This window comes from Macaca thibetana, chromosome 18 (assembly GCF_024542745.1).
Source record: "Macaca thibetana thibetana isolate TM-01 chromosome 18, ASM2454274v1, whole genome shotgun sequence".
NCBI lineage: Eukaryota > Metazoa > Chordata > Mammalia > Primates > Cercopithecidae > Macaca > Macaca thibetana.
In genome coordinates this window covers 58,938,933-58,961,857 of record NC_065595.1, presented here as the reverse complement: position 1 = coordinate 58,961,857, position 22,925 = coordinate 58,938,933, and the positions used below count along the sequence as shown (strand labels likewise).

Sequence of the window (22,925 nt, the reverse complement as noted above, 5' to 3'; positions counted from 1 at the left end):
TCATCATGTTGGCGAGGCTGGTCTCAAACTCCTGGCCTCAAGTGGTCCACCAGCGTTGGCCTCCCAAAGTGCTGGGATTACAGGCATGAGCCACTGCATCCGGCCCTAAGTTGGCTTACATTCTATTTCAGCTCCTCATCTTGTCTGGGACTAGAGTCAGGTACCCTGAGGAACAGAGTTGGTCCACAGGCCACATTTTGGGCAGTGCTGCTTTAAATTATTTTCCAGCTTCTGCTTGACCTTCTTGGCCCTCCCTTAACTGCTGAGCCAGCTCTAACTTGAACTAGAAAGCACTTAAAGGAGGATTTTCTTTTTAAAAGCTTTATGAGATGTAATTTGCATACCATAATTCAGGTACAAGTCAATGGTTTTTCATATATTCAGAATTGTGCCATCAAAATTTAAGAATATTTTTATCACACCAAAAAGAAACCTCCTACTATTAGCAATCATTCTCCACCTCAAGGCTTAGGTGATCATTAATCTACTTTCTGTGTCTATAGATTTGCCTATTTTGAATATTTCATATAAATGGACTGATACAGTATGTGGTCTGTTGAGATGAGCTTCTTCACTTAGCATAATGCTTTCAAAGTGCATCCATGCATTCAAGACTTCCTTTTTTTTTTTTGAGACAGAGTCTCGCTCTGATGCCGAGGCTGGACTGCAGTGGCGCAATCTCGTCACTGCAAGCTCCGCCTCCTGAGTTCACACCATTCTCCTGCCTCAGCCTCCCAAGTAGGTGGGACTACAGGCGCTCACCACCATGCCTGGCTAATTTTTTTTTTTTTTTTTTTGCATTTTTAGTAGAGACGGGGTTTCACCGTGTTAGCCAGGATGGTCTCGATCTCCTGACCTTGTGACCCACCTGCCTTGGCCTCCCAAAGTGCTGGGATTACAGGTGTGAGCCACTGCGCCTGGCCTATTTTTATTTTTTAGAGACAGGGTCTCTATTGCCCAAGCTGGAGTGCAATGGTACAAACATGGCTCACTGAAGCCTCAAACTCCTGGGCTCAAGCGGTCCTCCTGCACCCAGCCTCCGAAGGAGCTGCTATAACAGGCACATGCCACCACACTTGGCTATTTTTTGTTTTTGTAGAGACAAGGTAGGTCTCACTATGTTGCCTAGACTGGTCTTGAACTCCTGGACTCAAGTGATCCTCCTGCCTCGGCCTCCCAAAGTGCTGGGATTACAGGTATGAGCCACTGTGCCTGGCCCATGTATAAGTTTTTGTGAGAACATATATTTTCATTTCAGGAATTTCTGGGTCATATGGTAACTCTATTTTAACTTTTGGAGGAACTGCCAGACTATTTTCCCAAGTGGCTAGGATGCTTTTCTTATTGGGTTAGGGACACAGAAGTCTGCATGATCCTATAACTAAAAATAGGGAACCCAAGATCCTATAACTAAAAATCGCTTTCTGTGTCTACATATTTGCCTATTTTGAATATTAGTTATAGGATGTACAACTAAATTTACAGCTTTTAGTTATAGATCCTATAACTAAAAAGAGCTTTCAACAAATTTTGGCTAAGTTATTTGTAAGTTACCATTCCTAAACAAGTTCGCAAAGTAATCAACAATATCAGGGAATTTGTGGGTAACCTGGATTCCTATCCTTGAAAACCAATCTGCAGGGCAGAAGAAAAAGTCCCATCTATTCCAAGGCTCCTAGAACCCGATGGGGATATCTGAGGTTTGCTCTACCGAGACTCGGGTGTCTGTCTACTGTAGGAAACAGACCCAAGGAGAAAAGGTTAGTACAGGATGCTCATTTCCTAGTAAGAAAGGCCTTTGGCTTTCCCTCAATCCTACAATAACTAATTGGAAATGAGGACACAATGGCAGTGGAAAATTTCCACTTCCTTATTCTCCTTTGTAGGAGCCATAGTAATCGCTATAAATTCTAAGTATATCTCTAACATTTCCACTCCTAGGAGAACTGCTTACCCTAAATTTCATTTCACCTTTGCTAGTTCCTGTGAGCTAATTTCTGTTAGAGACAGTTCCTTCCTGTTTGATCTCTGCTGATTCATCTTTTGTTCTTTTTTATGCCTACCTTAAAGTCTCGCTTACTCTGGGTCTGAGCTACATTAAATTCTTTCTGGAACAAGGTGAGGTATAAATAAACATCAGAGTTCCTCTAGTATGACACAGTAATTGTTCTTAGCTTGAAGACAGAAGCAGGATTATCAAAAGATCTAAATATCAACGCTAACTCTAATAATCAATATTAACATCTCATTTTTTGATCCAACTCAAAAAAGAATAATAAGGATGTAGAATGACCAAAGGTAATTATAATTATATCCTTTTAGAACAAGTACTTTAAAAAAGAATTTCAAGGAAGTAAATTAATTAAATGTATACTTCTTATACCCTAATGATCTAATGAGTTAATACAGTAGCAATTATGCCTTGAGTTATAAAAAACTTTAATTTTAATTTTAATTAATTAAATTTTTTTGAGACAGAGTCTCGCTCTGTCACCCAGGCTGGAGTGCAGTGGCACGATCTGGGCTCACTGCAACCTTCGCCTCCTGGGTTCAAGTGATTTTCCTGCCTCAGCCTTCCAAGTAGCTGGGATTACAGGCATGTGCCAACATGCCCGGCTAATTTTTGTATTTTTAGTAGAGACGGAATTTTACCATGTTGGCCAGACCAGTCTCGAACTCCTGACCTCATGATCCACCCACCTCGACCTCCCAAAGCGCTGGGATTACAGGCGTGAGCCACCGTGCCTGGCCTGTTTTTGTTTTTTATTATTTTTTAAATTTAATAGAGATGGGGTTTCGCCATGTTGGCCAGGCTGGTCTTGAACTCCTGGGCTCAAGTGATCTGCCTGCCTCAGCCTCCCAAAGTGCTGGGATTACAGGCATGAGCCACTGTGCCCGGCCCTAAAAAATTTTATTTTACAAGATATTTCAAGTTTACTGTTTCTTTCTTTTTGCTTGTTTGTTTGTTTGTTTTTGAGATGGATTCTTGCTCTGTCACCCAGGCTGGAGTGCAGTGATGCCATCTTGGTTCACTGTAACCTCCACCTCCTGGGTTCAAATGATTCTCCTGCCTCAGCCTCCTAAGTAGCTGGGACTACAGGTATGTGCCACCATGCCCGGCTAATTTTTTTTTTTTTTTTTTTTTTTTTTTTTTTTTTTGAGACAGAGTCTCGCTCTGTTGCCCAGGCTGGAGTACAGTGGCCGGGTCTCAGCTCACTGCAAGCTCCACCTCCCGGGTTTACGCCATTCTCCTGCCTCAGCCTCCCGAGTAGCTGGGACTACAGGTGCCCGCCACCTCGCCTGGCTAGTTTTTTGTATTTTTTAGTAGAGACGGGGTTTCACCGTGTTAGCAAGGATGGTCTCGATCTCCTGACCTCACGATCTGCCCATCTTGGCCCCCCAAAGTGCTGGGATTACAGGCTTGAGCCACCGCGCCCGGCCAATTTTTTGTATTTTTAGCAGAGACGGGGTTTTACCATATTGGCCAGGCTGATCTCGAACTCCTGGCCTCAAGTGATCCGCCCACCTCAGCCTCCTAAAGTGCTGGGATTACAGGTGTGAGCCACCGTGCTCAGCCTCATGTTTATTATTTCACGTGAACTTGAAACAACCTTGTGAGGTGGCAAGTACACATTATTATCATATTTCAGTTAAGAAAAAGAGAAACAGAAAGGTTATTTGACTTGTACTTTACCACTTATAGCTGGTTAGTGGTGACAACAGAACTTGAACTTGGGACTTCTTACTGAGTCCAAGGTCCTTTCTGCTACACAAACCCAAGCTGCCTGCCAGACTGTAACTCTAACAGCTTAGTGTGTTATTAGCTATTCTGAGACACATATCTGCTGGGGGGTACTAGTTAATCAAAATTTAACTGACATACTGTGTAAGACTCCAGAGACCCAGCTACTCTTGTCTTACTTAGAACTCAGTGAATTCTTCTTGGAGGTTTTTCAAAAATACAATTAAAGCTTATGGGCTGAAAATTACTGGGTTGCTATACTATTTCAAAGCAAATTTCTAATTAACTTTAAATGCTAAGGAAAGAATGTTTTTAAAGCATCCTTCTCTTTTTCTCTCTCCTTCCTATTTGTTTTTTTCTTTTTAAAATATATATATAATATATAATATACACAATATATTATATATAATATAATATATACTATATATTATATATAATATAATATATACTATATATTATATATTTAATATAGAACATATAATATATACTATATATTATATATTTAATATATATACACAATATATCTTTTATATATATCATATATATACACACACATATATATTTGAGACAGGGTTTCAATATGTTGCCCAGGCCGATCTTCAACTTCTGGGCTCAAGTGATCCTCCCACCTGGGCCTCCCAAAGTGTTGGGACTGCAGGTGTGAACCACCACTCCCAGCCTGTTGTTTCTTAAGCTTCTAACCATCAATCTCCCCTTTTACTCTACACATGCCCTAACTAATGTCAACTACTCTTGAGCTTCTACCTGCACACTGATCTCAGTCTGTCTCTCTCTTGCCTGCCTATTTTCTCCTGAAAGCCAGTCCAGTACATCCACAAACTTACTAAAAATTTCCACCGAGATGATCTAAAAGCACCCTAACCATCTAAAACGGACTCTGTTATCTTTGTTACATCATAATCTCACAAATTCTTCTAAATTTCCTATTTCAAATACCAGCATCTTCCATCAGCCAGCCAAGCTAGAAATATTACCTTTGACTCCCTTGTCTTTACTTCCCACAATACAGCTAACACTATTTTCTTCCCCATGAATACTACTCATTTTTGTTCTTTCTTCTTTATTCCCCTTCCATCTGCTTTCAAACTCCAAACTCCATGTAGGTCTGTAGTAACTGCTTTCTAACTGGCCTCCCAGCCTCCAGCCTCCAGCCTCCTTCCCCTCCATCTCTTTCTTTCCTACACACCACTGCCATGGTTCTCTTTCTAAAACATGACCATGATCAAATTATGCCCTTGCTTCAAAATATCAATGATTCACTACCAGGTTTCTTAGGATTCTACATGTGATTCTTCAAAATCTGGCCCTACCCTTCTAGAAAAATTCCTGCCACTTCCAGAATAGTAAGAAAGCATAAAGCATAATGGTCAAGAACATAAGCACATAGTTAGATCATCTGGGTCTGAATCCTGGCTCTGCCATTGATTGGGAGGGGTAAGTTCCTAACCTACCAGTGTCTTGTTTTCTTTATCTGTAAAACGCAGGACAGGGCCAGGTGCAATGGCTCACACCTGGAATCTCAGCACTGTGGGAGCATCGCTTGAGCCCAGGAGTTTAAGAGCAGCCTGGGCAACAGAGTGAGACCCCATCTCTACAAACAACAACAACAACAAACAAAAAACAAATAAATAAAAAATCAGCCAGGCATGGTGGCACACACCTCTGGTTCCACCTACTTGGGAAGCTGAGATGGAAGGATTACTTGAGCCCAGGAGGTTGAGGCTACAGTGAGCCGTGATTGTGCCACTACACTCCAGCCTGGGCAACAGGGCAAGACCCTGTCTCCAAAAGGAAATGGGGGATAATGGGGGCTATACTTACCTAAATCATTGGGCTGTTTCTATTTCTGAAGATTAAATAGGAAAAGACATAACTGATACATTCTACAGATTACATAAATATTAGATAAAATTATCATCATCATCCAGCCATAGTAAGTAGTTGCTATTGCATGCACTTTATAATACCTTGGTCTTTGCGCTGAGCCTCTCTCTCCCCTTTGGAGGTTCAATATCACAGCCTTCAAGATCCAACTCAGAATGCTACCTCCTCTCTAAGTTCTCCCACCTCCCCAAGGCACTTTGTTACTCTTTCCCTTTGTGCTCTGTAGCCTTAACAAAGGCTACTGTTACACTTAGCACTGTGTATATTTTTATGGACTTGACTTTCTCTCCCACAACTAAAGTTTGAGCTCCTAAAGATCAGAGCTGTGTCTCATTAATATGTATATCTTCACCCTATTGCCTTGCACAGTGTCTTATTTAACAGGCACACACCACGGCTTTGCTGAATGAACAGATCTTTGTCCCTCACTTCATAAAGAACTAACGAGCTCGGCTTTGCAGCACATTATTTCCTTGAGAGCCTCAGACCATGTCTTCCCCCGCTTTGTGTCCTAGAAGAATGCACAGCAGACAGGAGCTGTTCAAAACGATTTGTCTGGGCCAGGGCCACAGTGACACATTCAAATCTTTCCCCTTTAGAGTACTATCTGTCTACAAGGTTCCTAAAGGGCTGGACTGAATGAGGAAATGTGAACCTTCACATCAAACTATTTATTACAAGGCACTTAAGTGAGACCATAACACTCTGTTACTTTTGCTTTCAAAATCGTATTGATCTTCATTTCCTCCAGTGCCTAAGTCACTGTAAAGCAAAGTACAAGAGGTTTTTTCTTCCCAAGTTCTTATAAAGTGTTGACATTTGTGACCTGACTGTAAATTTTTATTTCCAGCATGACTTATTTATAGTCTTAATGTCATTCTCTATCAATGACCCCCAAAATGTTTCTTTCAATCCTAGTAGAATTGCCTTTGACCTGCTGAGATTGTAAAAAGTTAAAAAGCTGAAGAAAATTTTAGCGAGTGGAATATTTCTCATTCCAACTCACGGATTTAAACATCAGATACAGTGATTTTCTAAGAGGTGAAAGATCTATCCTAGCAAAACCTCAGAATTAGATGGGGGGAAAAAAGACCTGGTATAAATTTTAAAAGGTTTCAATAACATTTCCACCATGTAAACTTCAGCTGGCAAAACACAAATATAACATACAAAATTGTTTCATAACAAATGTAAATTTCGTAAGTGGAAAAAAAAATCACTGTATTAGTTAATTTGTTTTGCATTGGTTAATTTTTAAAGAAAATGTGTTTTGCACTAAAAATGAGCCCTTATCTTCCCAGTTCTTCCCAGAGTCAGGAAAAGCTGGGTTGAGAGGGTAGAAAAAAAATGATGTAGATGAATAATTATTGATGTTAAAATGTAGTAAATACAAAAGTTTAGTTACAAAATAGAATCTTAAATTTTATAAAAATAGAAATATATTACATCAATTCTATTTATATATGAAATCTGAATGAACATAGACTAAGGGAATTTCCCTGGTTATGTAATTATGGGTCTTGTAAATTTCCTTTTTTTCCACATCTGTATTTTTGTATGATAAATTTGTATTGTTTATGTAAACAAAGAGTTATTTTAAATAAAAAGAATATGCTTTTTTGTTATAAAACTATAAATGATTCTTTAAAAAGTTAAGACTGTTGTCTTTTAAATTTACTTACCAAGAGATTCTCCCCCGCCACTCCTCTGTTGTTAAAAACCACACATCTAAAAACCAGGAAAGCAATTTTTGTTATTTCTACACATGATTCTTGCTCATAATATAATATTAATCTTACTGACACTGATTTACAGCACTAAAAGATTTTAAAAATCTGTCTTACAGGTATAATGTTTGACAATTTCATCTAAATGCGCTAAAATAAAATTCCAGTTCTCTAAATTCCACATGTGGGTTCAAATTAGAAAATTGTATACTAAAGTGATGTTAATGTTTCCTACCAAGATTAGAATATTTCTTCCTATGCACATATGTGGACCTCCAATAAGTGTTTTTAAAACAATTCTAAATACAAGTCAAATTTAAATGTTTTTGCTTTTTTTTTTGAGATGGAGTCTCGCTCTTGTCACCCAGGCTGGAGTGCAATGGCGTGATTTTGGCTCACTATAACCTCCGCCTCCTGGGGTTGAAGCGATTCTCCTGCCTCAGCCTCCTTAGTGGTTGGGATTACAGGTGCCTGCCACCATGCCTGGCTAATTTTTCTGTATTTTTAGTAGAGATGGGGTTTCACTATGTTGACCAGGCTGGTCTTGAACTCCTGACCTCAAGTGATCTACCTACCTCCGCCTCCCAAAGTGTTGGGATTACAGGCGTGAGCTACTGTGCCTGGCCATGTTTTTGCTTTAAACAAAGAAAAAATATATATCTTCTACCCATTGCATTTGTAACATTCACATGTATCTATTTATATCCTAAGAAACAGCTCTTGTTTCCTTAAGGCTCAGAAAACATGGACGCCAGAATTTTACATGAGGTATAAGCATCACAGGTAGAGCTGCAAACAGTCTGGCACCTGAGCTGGTGGGATGGGCCCTGTTATGCTACTGCTTACTGTTCAGTTGACCTAGGGAGGAAAGATGATCTTGTGCTTTCTCTGATCCTGTTTGCATCTGCTGGGTAAATGGGCTCAGATCAATGTAAAGGGTTTAGGTCAATGTTGGCTGAAGTAAGTACTCACTGAAAGTTAGCTATTAGTAATAATGGTAGTTGTGGCCGGGCGCGGTGGCTCAAGCCTGTAATCCCAGCACTTTGGGAGGCCGAGACGGGCGGATCACGAGGTCAGGAGATCGAGACCATCCTGGCTAACATGGTGAAACCCCATCTCTACTAAAAAATACAAAAAACTAGCAGGGCGAAGTGGCGAGCGCCTGTGGTCCCAGCTACTCGGGAGGCTGAGGCAGGAGAATGGCGTGAACCCGGGAGGCGGAGCTTGCAGTGAGCTGAGATCCCGCCACTGCACTCCAGCCTGGGCGACAGAGCCAGACTCAGTCTCAAAAAAAAAAAAAAAAAAAAAAAATGGTAGTTGTAGTGTCATGCTGGTTTCAAAAGTTATTTAGTATTTAAAATATTTAACTCTCATTTAACTTTCAGGCAGCCACAGCCCCAGATATGTATTTTTACCATCCTTAGACAAAATCCTGATTTGTGTTTACACAGGTTCTCACTGATTTAGTGGGTCTATATTCATAACAATTAAAATTCATTTTGTTTTTGTCTGATTACCTATCCAACCAATCAAGGCCATCTGAGATTCCAAATCTCTTCTTGCAGGGTACTGCTGAGCACTGTATAAGTTCTAAGCACCGATGAACCGACTGCTGTATAGAACATACACAACTCTGACTCTCTTCTCAGGAAGGTTAGATCTCAAGGCACACCACCTTCATTTAATGTGGTATGCAGGCTATGTTCTTGCAAAGGAATTTTCTTGCAACTGAAAAGTCATATAGAAAATTTTATTAGGCCCAGTTGAAAGAAGAGAAATGTTTAGAAACCTCAGAAATCCTATTTGATCGAAAGCTAGAAATACTACATTTTACTGACTCACCTAAGAGAAATCTTTTTTTTTTTTTTTGAGACATGGTCTCACTCTGTCACTCAGGCTGGAGTGCAGTGGCGCAGTCACAGATCACTGCAGCCTCAGCCTCTCATGCTCAGGCAATCCTCCTGCCTCAGCTTGCTGAGTAGCTGGGACCACAGGTGCACACCACCATGGCCCAGTTAATTTTTTTCTTTTTTTTTCTTTTTTTGAGACAGAGTCTCACTCTGTCACCCAGGCTGGAGTGCAGTGGCATGATCTTGGCTCATTGCAACCTCCATCTCCCAGATTCAAGTGATTCTCCTGCCTCAGCCTCCGGAGTAGCTGGGATTACAGGCGTGTGCCACCACGCCCAGCTAATTTTTGTACTTTTAGTAGAGATGGGATTTCACCATGTTAGCCAGGTTGTTCTAGAACTCCTAATCTCAAGTGATCTGTCTCCCCTCGGCCTCCCAAAGGGTTGGGATTACAGGCGTGAGCCACCGTGCCCAGCCAGCCTGGGTGATTGTTAAAAGTTACTTGTAAAAACAGGATCTCACCACGTTGCCCAGGTTGGTCTCTAACTCCTGGGCTCAAGCGATCCTCCTGTCTTGGCCTCCCAATTGCTGGGATTATAGGCATGCATCACCACGCCCGGCCAGAGAAATCTTAAATAAACTATAAATACATTCAGAAAAGTCAGAGTAGGCTCAGTGACTCCTTTATCTTTTCTTGTTAAAAACAATGGCAAGATGTCTTGATATAAATAAAATTTCAGTTGGCCATTTGTATTTACTTGCATAAGCACCTAAATCACACAGGAACCAGTGCTAAAGTTAATTATGACCTTGAAACTTGAAGCTCCCAGTCATTCAGAAAAGAATCACTTTAGAGTACAAACATTAAATAAGGATTAAAATGGCTTCTGGAGCAAGATGTCATCATGTGACTGCCAGTGAGAGAAGGCAAGAGCACTAGTGAGGGGAAAGAAAAAGATGATCCGCAAACTCATGAAAAAGCAGCCTACACATCTGGGATTTTCTTCTAAACTGCAGACTGGGATATTTGCGTTTTCCTTCAGGCAACTTTGGAAAGTGGATCATAGTTCTGGTAGCTCTTGCTAGAGGAGGAATTGTACTGACCACTCCATAGGGCTTTGTTCCTAACAATGTTCAATCAGTAGCAGTCATCATTGTATACTTCAAGCCTCGGACATGGGGCAGCGAGATAAGGAAGAATGAGGGAGCAAAGCAGCTACAGAGGACAGCTTTTAGAAAGAAGGCTGCCATTCTGCCCTTTCTCCCACTCCAGCTGGGAATGAGCAACCAGCTCTTGTCATTTAACCCCTCTGCTACCCTGACAGTCATCAGGGAACACTGAGCTAAAAGAGTTGGCTGTCAAAGTACTATTCCTAAGGCACTGAGAGGTCCGTTAATCTCTTCTTCTTTTTTTTCTTTAGAGATAAGGTCTCACTGTTGTCCAGGCTGGAGTGCAGTGGCACAATCATGGCTCACTGCAGCCTCAACCTCCTAGGTTCATGTGATTCTCAGCTTCCTGAGTAGCTAGGACTACAGGCGCACGCCACCATGCCTGGCTAATTTTTAAATTTTTTTGTAGAGATGGGGTCTCCCTATGTTGCCCAGGCTGGTCTCGAACTCGTGAGCTCAAAACAATCCTCCTGTCTCAGCCTCCTAAAGTTCTGGGATTACAGGTATGAGCCACTGTGCCCAGCCTCTGTTTTTTTGTTGTTTTTTTTGTTGTTGTTGTTTTTATTTTATTTTTTATTTTATTATACTTTATGTTCTAGGGTACATGTGCACAACACAGGTTTGTTACGTATGTATACATGTGCCATGTTGGTGTGCTGCACCCATTAACTCATCATTTACATTAGGTATATCTCCTAATGCTATCCTTCGCCCCTCCCCCAACCCCACAACAGGCCCCGGTATGTGATGTTCCCCTTCCTGTGTCCAAGTGATCTCATTGTTCAATTCCCACCTATGAGTGAGAACACACGGTGTTTGGTTTTCTGTTCTTGCGATAGTTTGCTGAGAATGATGGTTTCCAGCTGCATCCATGTCCCTACAAAGGACATGAACTCATCCTTTTTTATGGCTGCATAGTATTCCATGGTGTATATGTGCCACATTTTCTTAATCCAGTCTGTCACTGATGGACATTTGGGTTGGTTCCAAGTCTTTGCTATTATGAATGGATCTAGAACTAGAAATACCATTTGACCCAGCCATCCCATTACTGGGTATATACCCAAAGGATTATAAATCATGCTGCTATAAAGACACATGCACATGTATGTTTTTGTTTTGTTTTTGAGACAGAGTCTTGCTCTGTCACTCCGGCTGGAGTGCAGTGGCGCAATCTCAGCTCACTGCAAGCTCCGCCTCCCGGGTTCAAGCCATTCTCCTGCCTCAGCCTCCCGAGTAGCTGGGACTACAGGTGCCCGCCACCACATCCAGCTGCTTTTTTGTATTTTTTAGTAGAGACGGGGTTTCATCGTGTTAGCCAGGATGGTCTTGATCTCCTGATGTCATGATCCACCTGCCTTGGCCTCCCAAAGTGCTGGGATTACAGGCGTGAGCTACCACACCTGGCTACCTCTGTTAAGCTTCTGTAACAGCTATCTCCAATTAATTTTTACAGTTACCTCAAACAATTCTAAAGGGCATGTATATGAGAGAAATTGTTCTGCAAAGCTTATTTTTCCTACATATTTGAACTATATAAATTTTTTCCTCAAAATATAAAGAAAAGAAATATCAAATAAAGAACAAATCTGGTAAGAAGAACTTTCTGTGACAAGATAACCCATTAACCAGGGAAGCAGGTGGCTGCCCTCTAATGAAGGTTAAATAAAAGGAAAAGACTACCTATAGCACAGAGTTTCTCAGTCTTTAGTACTATGGACATTTTGGCCCAAATAATTATTTGTAGCAGTGCTGTCCTGTGCATTATAGGATACTCAGCAGCATCTCTGGCCTCTACCAACTAGATGCCAGTAGCACATGCCCCAGGCATAACAACCAAAAATGTCTCCAGACATTGCCAAATGTTCCCTGGGGGAAAAACTGCCCCTAGGATGAGAACCACTGTCACAGTGAGATGGACCAGAGAGCCTCAAATCTGCTCAGGCTTGAACCCTGGAGGTCAAGGTTGCGGTGCTGTGATCACACCATTGCACTCCGGCCTGGGTGACAGAAGGAGAGCCTGTCTCAAAGAACAAAAACAACAAAAAAAGTAGCAGACTCTGAGCTTGGGCACCTAAGAAAAGCAACGAAACTTACATGGGTTTTCAGTACCTGTCTAGGCCTAGTTTCCGTATCTGTAATTTTATCAGGCAATCTGAAACATTTCAGTTCTAAGATTCCCCAAATCTTTGAGTGTAACAATAGAAATGATAATCAGCAAAGCGTAGAATGAGAGGAACATTCAGGGATCAGCTAGTCATATGATTCTGATTTCAGGTAATAAATTATAATTTTTATGTATTTATTTATTTTCTATATATTTATTATCTATAACAACAGATAGTGTTTACTAGTGTTTACTATGCGCCAGATCACGTTCTAAGAACTTTACATGAATATTAACATTGGAATAACTCATTTATTCATTCAATAATATTTACTGAAGATTGCGTTAGAGCCTGTAGTAGAGAAACAAAATATCAACATAAGGTTCCTGGCCTCAAGGAGGGTACAATCTAGTTAGATTGAAAAGATATGCACCATATTTTCAGTTGAATGACTACAACCAAAGTAATAAAACAAGACAGTATAAGATTCAATGTCCAAGAAGTAGTATAGACAATAAAACCCTATGAGGTCAGGATGGGCAAAATTGATTAAGAAAGGCTTCATAAAAGGTAGATAGATCTTGCGTTAGGACTTGAAAAATAGTAAAGATCCCTGGCTGGAGTGGAATGGCGCGATCTCAGCTCACTGCAACCTCTGCAACCCGGGTTCAAGTGATTCTTCTGCCTCACCCTCCCGAGTAGCTGGGACCACAGGCATGCGCCACCACGCCTGGCTAATTTTTGTATTTTAGTGGAGACAGGTGTCACCATATTGGCCAGGCTGGTCTCGAACTCCTGACCTTGTGATCAACCCTCCTCGGACTCCTGAAGTGCTGGGATTATAGGCGTGAGCTAACATGCCCAGCGTATTTACCCTTTTTTAAAAAATTGAGACAGAGTTTCACTCTTGCCCAAGCTGGAGTACAGTGGTGTGATCTCGGTTCACTGCAACCTCCACCTCCCGGGTTCAAGTGATTCTCCTGCCTCAGCCTCTGAGGCAGCTGCAATTACAGGCGCATGCCATGATGCCTGGCTAATTTTTTGTATTTTTAGTAGAGACAAGGTTTTGCCATGTTGGCCAGGCTTGTCTCAAACTCCTGACCTCAAGTGATCCACCTGCCTCGGCTTCCCAGGGTGCTGGGATTACAGGCCTGAGCCACCAGGCCTAGCTTCATTCTATTTACCTTTAACTTACACAGTAAAGCCTTTGCTCACAATTATCTTAAACAAACTTAAGCCTAGTTTCTAACCCATCCATCCTGAAGTTTGAATTAAAGAACCTTAACAGAAAAGTACTTTGTTTTTGTCAGTTTTCAGGTAGAGGGAAAAAAGCAATGGTTTAACATCAACAATAAACCACTATGTCTCCTTTGACCATATGCTGGGAGTTAGGTTCTCTCCAATGTCTAAATCATATATCATATCTCATATCTCATCAGTAAATAATTGACAGTTCCCTGGTGACCTGACATACTTCATGACTCTCCCTAAACCTTCAACCTCTACACAAGATAGTAACTGGGACAGGATGGCAAGTGCTCCCTGTGCTTCAGGGACATTCATACTGAAGATACTGAAACACTCATGTATAGCAGACATGGTAACATCTATGTACTCCCACAAGGAAACTACATGTTTCTGTATCCCAAGAGGTAGATTTGCTTGTACTCGTTCTTTTGAATTATAAAATATTTTCTTTTTTTTTTTGAGACGGAGTTTCGCTCTGTCTCCCAGCCTGGAGTGCAATGGTGCGATCTCAGCTCACTGCAACCTCCGCCTCCGGGTTCAAGCGATTATCCTGCCTCAGCCTCCCGAGTAGCTGGGATTACAGGCACCCGCCACCACATCCAGCTAATTTTTTGTAGTTTTAGTAGAGACGGGGTTTCACCATGTTGGCCAGGCTGGTCTTGAACTCCTGACCAGAGGGGATCTGCCCACCTCGGCCTCCCAAAGTGCTGGGATTATAGGCATAAGCCACTGCACCCAGCCTATAAAACATTTTCTACCCTGGCCAGGGAATAGAAGATGAGAGAAGGAAGACATAAACGTTTTCTTTTTTAAGACAGAGTCTTGCTCTGTCACCCAAGCTGGAGTGTAGTAGTAGTTCACTGCAACCTCCATCTCCCGGGTTCAACCATCTGGGCCCATTGTAACCTCCGCCTCCCAGGTTCAAGCAGTTCTTCTGCCTCAGCCTCCCAAGTAGCTGGGATTACAGGTGCCCACCACCACACCCAGCTAATTTTTCTTTGTATTTTTAGTAGAGATGGGTTTCGCCATGTGGGTCAGGCTGGTCTCTAACTTCTGACCTCAGGTGATCCACCCACCTTGGCCTCCCAGACTGCTGGGATTACAGACGTGAGCCACTGCACCTGGATGACATAAACATTTTCTAAAGACCCACTTTGTGCAGGGCACCCCACCAAGTACTTTACACTTATTTTTTTTTTGAGATGGAGTCTTGCTTTGTCTCCCAAGCTGGAGTGCAGTGGCACAATCTCAGCTCACTGCAACCTCCACTCCCCAAGTTCAAGTGACTCTTGTGTCTTAGATTCCTGAGTAGCTGCGATTACATGTGCATGCCACTATGCCTGGTAAATGGAGTTTCACCATGTTGACCAGGCTGGTTTCGAACTCCTAACCTCAAGCTATCCACCCATCGCAGCCTCGCAAACTGCTGGGATTACAGGCATGGGCCCCTGCACCCTGCCTACTTTACACATTCTAACAACCCTGTGAAGTAGGTGAGAATACTGTGATGAGGAATGTTAAATTAACTGTCCAGGGTCCCTTAGAAAGTGGCAGTTCCAACATCTGAATCCAGCTTGACTCCAAAGCCCAAGCACATTCCTTCATATTACACAGCTTTTCATAAGCCTTGTTATCTGCTAGATCCCATGCTACAGTACCAATGACTTAGATCATTTTGGTACCTAAAGACTCAACTCAGCCTTGTGCCAAACTTCCAGATCTATTTTTATTCTTAGCGGTCTTTAAAACTGCCTGGCTTTCTGTGGTGGTTGCAAAAACATTTTGAAGCTCTTCCTTTCAAGAGGCAGAGTCTATTTCCCTACTCGTTGACTCTGGGCTGACCATGTGACTTGCTTTGACCAGTAGCACTGTGGGAGTTCTCAGCCTGGGTCTCAAGAGGCCCTGCAGTTTCTGCTTTTGTAATTTAAAAAAATTTTTTTGAGACAGAGTTTCGCTCCTGTTGCCCAGGCTGGAGTGCAATTGCGCAATCTTGGCTCACCGCAACCTCCGCCTCCCGGGTTCAAGCGATTCTCCCTCAGCCTCCTGAGTAGCTGGGACTACAGGCATGCGCCACCATGTCTGGCTAATTTTTGTATTTTTAGTACAGATGGGGTTTCACTATGTTGGCCAGGCTGGCCTCGAACTCCTGACCTTGTGATCCACACGCCTCAGCCTCCCAAAGTGCTGGGATTACAGGCGTGAGCCGCTGCACCCGGCCAAAATCTGGCAACCTTTAAAAGCAACGGACAAAAGGTATGTGCACTGGCAACTCCAGGGCTTTATGAGACTCAGTCCTTGGAGTTTCAACCACATTGTTTTATTTATTCATTTATTTTTTTGAGACAGAGTCTCACTCTGTCACCCAGGCTGGAGTGCAGTGACACAATCTTGGCTCACTGCAACCTCTGTCTCCCAAGTTCAAGCAATTCTCCTGCCTCAGCCTCCCAAGTAGTTGGGATTATAAGCATGCACCACCATGCCTGGCTAATTTTTTTTGTATTTTTAGTAGAAACAGGGTTTCACCATGTTGGTCAGACTGGTCTCGGACTCCTGACCTTGTGATCAGCCCACCTCAGCCTTCCAAAGTGCTGGGATTACAGGTGTGAGCCACCATACCGGGCCCCAATTTTTATTTTATTTTATTTTTATTATTTATTTATCTTTTTTGAGACAGAGTTTTGCTCTTGTTGCCCAGGCTGGAGTGCAGTGGCACGATCTCGGCTCACTGCACCCTCTGCCTCCCAGGTTCAAGCAATTCTCCTGCCTCAGCCTCCTGAGTAGCTGAGATTACAGGTGCCCGCCATCACACCTGGCTAATTTTTGTGTTTTTAGTAGAGATGGGGTTTCACCATGTTGGCCAAGTTGGTCTTGAACTCCTGACCTCAAGTGATCCACCCGCCTCGGCCTCCCAAAGTGCTGTTATTACACAGGTGTGAGCCACAGCCCCCAGCCCACATTGTTTTTTAAAAGCAGTTCTAAGTCTTGGGAGACAGCTCAGGCCAAATCTAGAAGCAGTAATTTAAATATGTACAAAAGGCTTTATGATCTTCTGTACCTTCTGAGGATGACTTTTAGCCAAAAAAAAAAAAAAAAAAAAAAAAGGAACCAGGCCGGGAACATTGACTCACGCCTGTAAGAGACTGCAGTGAACCATGATCATGCCACTGCGCTCCATGCTAGGCAACAGAGCCAGATGCGGTCTCACAAAAAAAAAAGGAACCAAGCCTCACATCTAACTGTATGGTGCTTAAACATGGAATGATGATGAATTCCTACTACTGCTAAGCCAATTTCTTGAATATAATTCTTGAACTTCATATCCTAGTTCTTGAGAGAATGTTACTTCATGGACAAAATAGGCTATTATTTATAAAAGATCAGAATTAACTTTTTTTTTTTTTTTGTTTTTTTTTTTTTTTTGTTGAGACAGAGTCTCGCTTTGTCGCCCAGGCTGGAGTGCAGTGGCTGGATCTCAGCTCACTGCAAGCTCCGCCTCCCGGGTTCACGCCATTCTCCTACCTCAGCCTCCCGAGTAGCTGGGACTACAGGCGTCCGCCACCTCGCCCGGCTAGTTTTTGTATTTTTTAGTAGAGACGGGGTTTCACCGTGTTAGCCAGGATGGTCTTGATCTCCTGACCTTGTGATCCGCCCGTCTCGGCCTCCCAAAGTGCTGGGATTACAGGCTTGAGCCACCGCACCCGGCCCAGAATTAACTTGTTAAAATTGAGTTAGCTATTATGGAATTTTCCCCTTTATATCAAACATCAAAATGTTCTTCTTTTCTTTTTTTTTTTGCCCAAGTTATCACTCTGTCATCCAGGCTGGAGTCCAGTGGCATGATCATAGTTCATTGCAGGCTCTACCTCCTGGGCCCAGTTGATTGTCCTACCTCAGCCTTGTCAGTAGCTGGAACTATAGGTGCATGCCACCATGCCCGGCTAATTTTTGTAGAGACTAGGTCTCACCATGTTGCCCAGGCTGGTCTTGAACTCCTGGGCTCAAGCAATCCACTGGCTTTGGCCTTCCAAAGTGCTGGGATTACAGGCATGAGCCACTGTGCCCAGCCTAAAATTATTTTTTTAAGGTAAACGTACCATCAGCTTTTCACACAAGTGTTTCAAGTTTAACAAAAAATACAACTCTGCTTTAAATACAACTCACAGAGTGTTCCATTACAATAATTACCATCAGCTAAAAAAAAAAAGTCTGCAGCACAAAAAAGCAGTACCTTTTATAATGACTCTACTTTAAGATTCTAGAGCTGAACTTGAAACTTAAAGTTGCTAAATCACTTGCAAAAAATTAAATTGTACCTGGTGACTGAGCTTAATAATGATTACTCAGAAAAGCTGTGGCATCATCAACTGGAGACTAGCCAAGTGCACCTGCAAACTTAGGTGGTCAGAAGAGGCAGAGATCATCTTTGATAAATAGGGATGATCTACAAACTGATTCTGAATATTTTTTGCACTTGGGAGCTGAGCCAGGGCGACAAGATTAGTGAATCCAGGCCCCAGAATGTGCCATGAGGGCCCCTGTGTACTCTCTCACGGGTCTGTAATTGCTGTTCTCCCTCCATAACACTCTCTCCATTGGGGTGGGGGTGGGGGGCAGGGCTCAGTCAATGCTCTGATGAGTCTAATTTCATTCATTAATTCAGCCTAAATCTGCAGGGTGCCTACTATGCTAAGTGACATCCCCTGTGAGATGATTCAGTTATGCCTCTTCCTGAAAAAAAAGGAAAAAAAGAATGCAGAGAAAAATAATAACTTAAGGGACTGCTTTTCTACGCAAGAAGTACTAAGTATTTCCGAAACAAACATGTAGATAATTTGTACTTCATTTGGAATGGATCAAGTGAAAAAAAAGAAATCTTTTACTGGTACCTGTATCCTAATTCTTCACTAAGATGGATCATATGAAGGATATATGACTCCTTGCTTGTTCCAGTGAGGCCAGGCAACAATAAGATAGTAGGTCTCGTGCTGGCATCCATATAACGCATACTGTTATCATTATCAAACCAGTCCAGTGAAATCTGTCCTCCATCTGCAGTTTTAATAAGTTCACTGAAAGGAAAAATTCAGAAGACATTACTATTTACATGTTTTAAGTCATGTCTTAAGTTTCTGTTTTAATTCTAAACACATGACATTATTTGGTCATCGAAAAATAACATTTTTCCAGCATTCATGAACACATACTCATATCTCGATCTACATATCATTTTCTTTCATTAGAAGGATTTTATGAAGATTAGTACCATCAAGTATTTCCAGCAACCTCCGTACAATGTCGTATATAAAGATGAACTGCGAATTATTAAGATAAATGAATACTTACTCACTGCTCTATAACACCCAGCATTCAACCCTTGTTTGATTGAGGTCACTCAACTAAAGCGACAGGGAAGTCTGAATAAGTAAAATGCTGATCTAATCTCTGACCACTGCTCTAGCTCTTTGGACTCAATAATGCAGTCAATAATACAGAACAGTATACTGTATAGTATACTTCAAGATTTTCTTCTGAAATAATTTAAAGTATTTCTCACACAGTATTTATAAACTTACAGAATTTTCCCAAACAAACAGTGCAAGTTCCAGGCAACAAAATAAACTCCAGAAGGATAGATGACTAAGGGAAATTAATAACAGGCACCATTTGAATCTGGTTCCTGATAAATCCTGGACCGTATCTTTAACACATCAAGGGCTATTATCATCAAGATCCCATTTGCCTGTCAATAGGAAGTCATTTTACACCAATCAATGGCCCAAAACCCAAATTAAGAGGCATCCTTCTCGCCCCACCCCCACCCCAGTATCTGCTACATATCAATGAATGAATGCAGATCATCAAAGGATCTGGGTCTTTTTGACAGATGTATGACAAACTGCGAGACAGTAATCCCCAAACACTTCTCTCATCCTAAAAATAAACTATTTACATCAGGTCGGGGGTTAGGGCGGGGACCAGGAGGCAAATACCTGAGTATTTTCCTGCAGCTGGGGGTGGAGCCGGGGACATACCCTCCATTTTCATTCCCTCTTTCTGTTCTATATACTTCCTAAAGCAGAGATTCTATTAACCAAGAACTGGGAATAAGCAAACAAACAAACAAACAAAAAACTGTGATTTTGCAGAAATGACTGAAAACGGAAATTCACTTACTTCCTGTACTGCACCGGGGGCTTCGAAGTGATGAAAGGTCTAAGCAGGGTCTGTCCTCGACTCTCCCAGCACCAGACCGTCGGGTAGTACGTTTCTGTCACCACGGGACAGTGGTCTTGAAGGAAGCGGCTGAAACTCTCACCCCCCGTCACTAACTGGGGTTTCTGAAGGGAAAAGCAGTATGAGAAGGGCCCAGAGCAAAGTTTCTGCCAACCGTAAACCAGAAACCGGTAAAGACTTGTCGCTCGCGCGCGCGCTCCCTCCGATTACATCTCTTTCTGGAGGGCTGACGCAAAGAATTCACACAGGACTGAAACGGGGGTTTCGCCAATGCCCCGAGGGGAAGGCAACTGTTTGTTTGTTTTTACTTCCGCCTCCCGGGTTCAGGGGATTCTCCTGCCTCAGCCTCCCGAGTAGCTGGGATTGCAGGCGTCCGACACCACGCCGGGCTAATTTTTTTGTAATTTTAACGGGGTTTCACCGTTTTGGTCAGGCTGGTCTCGAACTCTTGGCCTCAAGTGATCCACCCGCCTTGGGCTCCCAAAGTACTGAGATTACAGGCGTGAGCAACCATGCCCTGCCGGGAGTCATTTTCAAAAGCGCCACGGCATTCCCGAGTGCGCCGCCGGCTTCGCCATCAGCGACCCGGCAGCGCCGCAGCGCGGAGGTCAGCAGGGTCCAGGCTGCGTTCCCAGGACCGCCCGGCCGGGACCCCCCAGGGAGCGGGCGAATGGGCGGGGACTGTCGGATTTCCCGCTCGCGCTCCTGGCGGCCGCTCAGGAGCAGCTCGCCGCCTGTCCTCTGGGCTGCCGACTTTCCCTGGCCGCACAGCCTCGCACTGCGCCTGCGACCCTCGCTCCCGGCGGCAGCCCGCGGCCCTGCGCCACCCCCGGCTCACCTTGGCAATGCTGCTCAGGTAGTAGCAGGCATAAGCGACGCTGAAGCCCAGAATGAGGGATAAGCCCACCCCCGAGCCAAAGAACCCCACCCGGACTTGGTGCTCCAGGTAGAGGGAGAGCTCCCGGGACAACATCCGCAGGTCCATGGCCAGGCGCTGCATGACCCCCGGAGCGCGGCCCGCCGGTGCTGCGGCTGGAGGAGAGCCGGCCGGCGAGCGGGCGAGAGCAGGCGCGGCGCCACCGCCTACCGCCGACTACAGCGTCTCCTGCGGGGCGGAGCGGCCCAGGGAGGCGTAGCCTGAAGCTCCGACCGCCGCCGGCTCCGCCCCGGCTTCCCGGAGCCGCCCCCACTGCCAGCCACTCAGGAACCTTCCAGAAGCGCGGTTCCAAGACCGGCCACCGGGAGGGCGGGCGGATCGGGGTCTCCAAGCGAGGTCGCGGTCGGCGACGTTGAGCCCCCAAGAGTGGGCGGAGAACTGAGCCGACTTCGGAGATGGAGACGGGCCAGGCAGCGCAGGTTAAGGTCCCGCACCTGCTGCCCCAGTGACCTTGAATGATTCCGCTCTGCGGCGGGTGTCCCTAAACTAGAGGTTTAGAGTGCCAGGGAAGTGTGCCTTGCATTCAAAGATTTGGGGAGTTAATGCCAAAGATATGTTAGCAGATAAGAATCCCACATCCCCTAGACGTTTGCGTTGGTCCTCAAGACTATGGAAAGAGAAAAAATATTCTATGAACGTTCAACAGTGAGGACATCATACTCGACTTTGAATCACTCTGTGAATCTTTTTAGTTGCTAAGTGCCACTTAAATGAGAAGTGGTCTCTGAAAATAAATGAAAAGATCTAGAATAGTAACCGGGATTCAATTGTTAAAAGCCTATTTGTGGTTCATTAATGCTTTGAATTTAGAGACTTACGGAAATTCACACCGATTACCTAATGTAGGGACAAGGAACCGTTTATGAAGTAGGGTTTCCTAGGCTTATTTATGGCAATATGATAAGTCAGTGTACTTACGGATATCTGAAATGGTTAGAAGATTTAATAGCCTATGCCTATTATTATGAACTCCTCCCTCTGAGAGGTAGGAAGAGTGGCAAGACTTAAACAGACGAAAGAAGGGAAAGTCCTGTCTAGATTATGAAAAATGTCACAGGATTTTAAATTAATGATGTAACTTAGATGGGGACATGAGATGGGCCAGAAGTGAGCAATTTATTTGGTTTTGATTTGGTCATTGCAACTTGGTGGTTGGCTGCAGCACGCAAAATAATTCAATTACCTTTACTGACCCTGTTTTTTTCTTGTTTTAATAATCTGTAGCATAACAATTTCGACTTTATAGAGTTCCCAAGAGGACAAAATAGTGTATGTAGTGGACTCCCCGTGAGCAGAAGTAATTTTCATGCTCTGGCTCTCACACCTGGGCGCACATAGCAGACGTGAATGCATATGCTGGTTGCCATCCTTGAAACTTCCTAGCATTCATAACCTCTGAACCTGCCTTCTGCACTATCTACCAATAAATGCATGTATATTTCAGTTTAAGTTTGCTCTGTTGTTTTTTTGTTTGTTTGTTTTTTGTTTTTTTTTTGAGACGGAGTTTCACTCTTGTTGCCCAGGCTGGAGTGCAATGGCGAGATCTCAGCTCACTGCAACCTGTGCCTCCCGGGTTCAAGCGATTCTCCTGCCTCAACCTCCTAAGTAGCTGGGATTATAGGAATGCACCACCACACCTGGCTAATCTTGTATTTTTAGTAGAGATGAGGTTTCACCATGTTGGTCTTGAACTCCTAACCTCAGGTGATTTACCCGCCTCGGCTTCCTAAAGTGCTGGGATTACAGGCATGAGCTACTGCGCCTGGCCAAGTTTAAGCTTAAAGTGAAAATATCATCAAATAAAATGTTTGTCTGAGCTTGGGCACTATATCAAAATACCATAGCCCAGGTGACTTAAACATACATTTATTTCTCACTGTTCTGGAGGCTGGAAGTCTGGGATAAGGGTGCCGATGTGGTTGGGTTTTGGTGAGGGCCCTCTTTTGCCTTGCAGATGGCTTCTCTTTTGCTGTGTCTTCCCATGGTGGATAAAGGAAGCTCTGA

The 22,925-nt window shown here is 43.4% G+C and overlaps 1 protein-coding gene across 4 annotated transcripts in view; it reads right to left on the bottom strand.

Annotated features, from left to right (window-relative positions):
* The window catches only part of ABHD3 (abhydrolase domain containing 3, phospholipase), a 47,023-nt gene extending 25,919 nt beyond the window's left edge, over window positions 1–21,104 (bottom strand). For 3 of the 4 annotated variants that reach the window (XM_050767666.1, XM_050767665.1, XM_050767664.1), the window contains exons 1-4: window positions 20,823–21,092; window positions 19,925–20,088; window positions 18,637–18,819; window positions 7,330–7,375 (exon numbers count right to left, since the gene is read on the bottom strand). In XM_050767666.1, the coding sequence (XP_050623623.1) occupies window positions 7,330–7,375; window positions 18,637–18,819; window positions 19,925–20,088; window positions 20,823–20,984 (555 nt within the window). In that variant the 5' untranslated portion in view covers window positions 20,985–21,092. Of the gene's footprint in view, window positions 1–7,329; window positions 7,376–18,636; window positions 18,820–19,924; window positions 20,089–20,822 lie in introns of all 4 variants that reach the window. The other variant, XM_050767663.1, reaches the window with a different exon arrangement.
* Window positions 21,105–22,925: the final 1,821 nt, after the last annotated feature.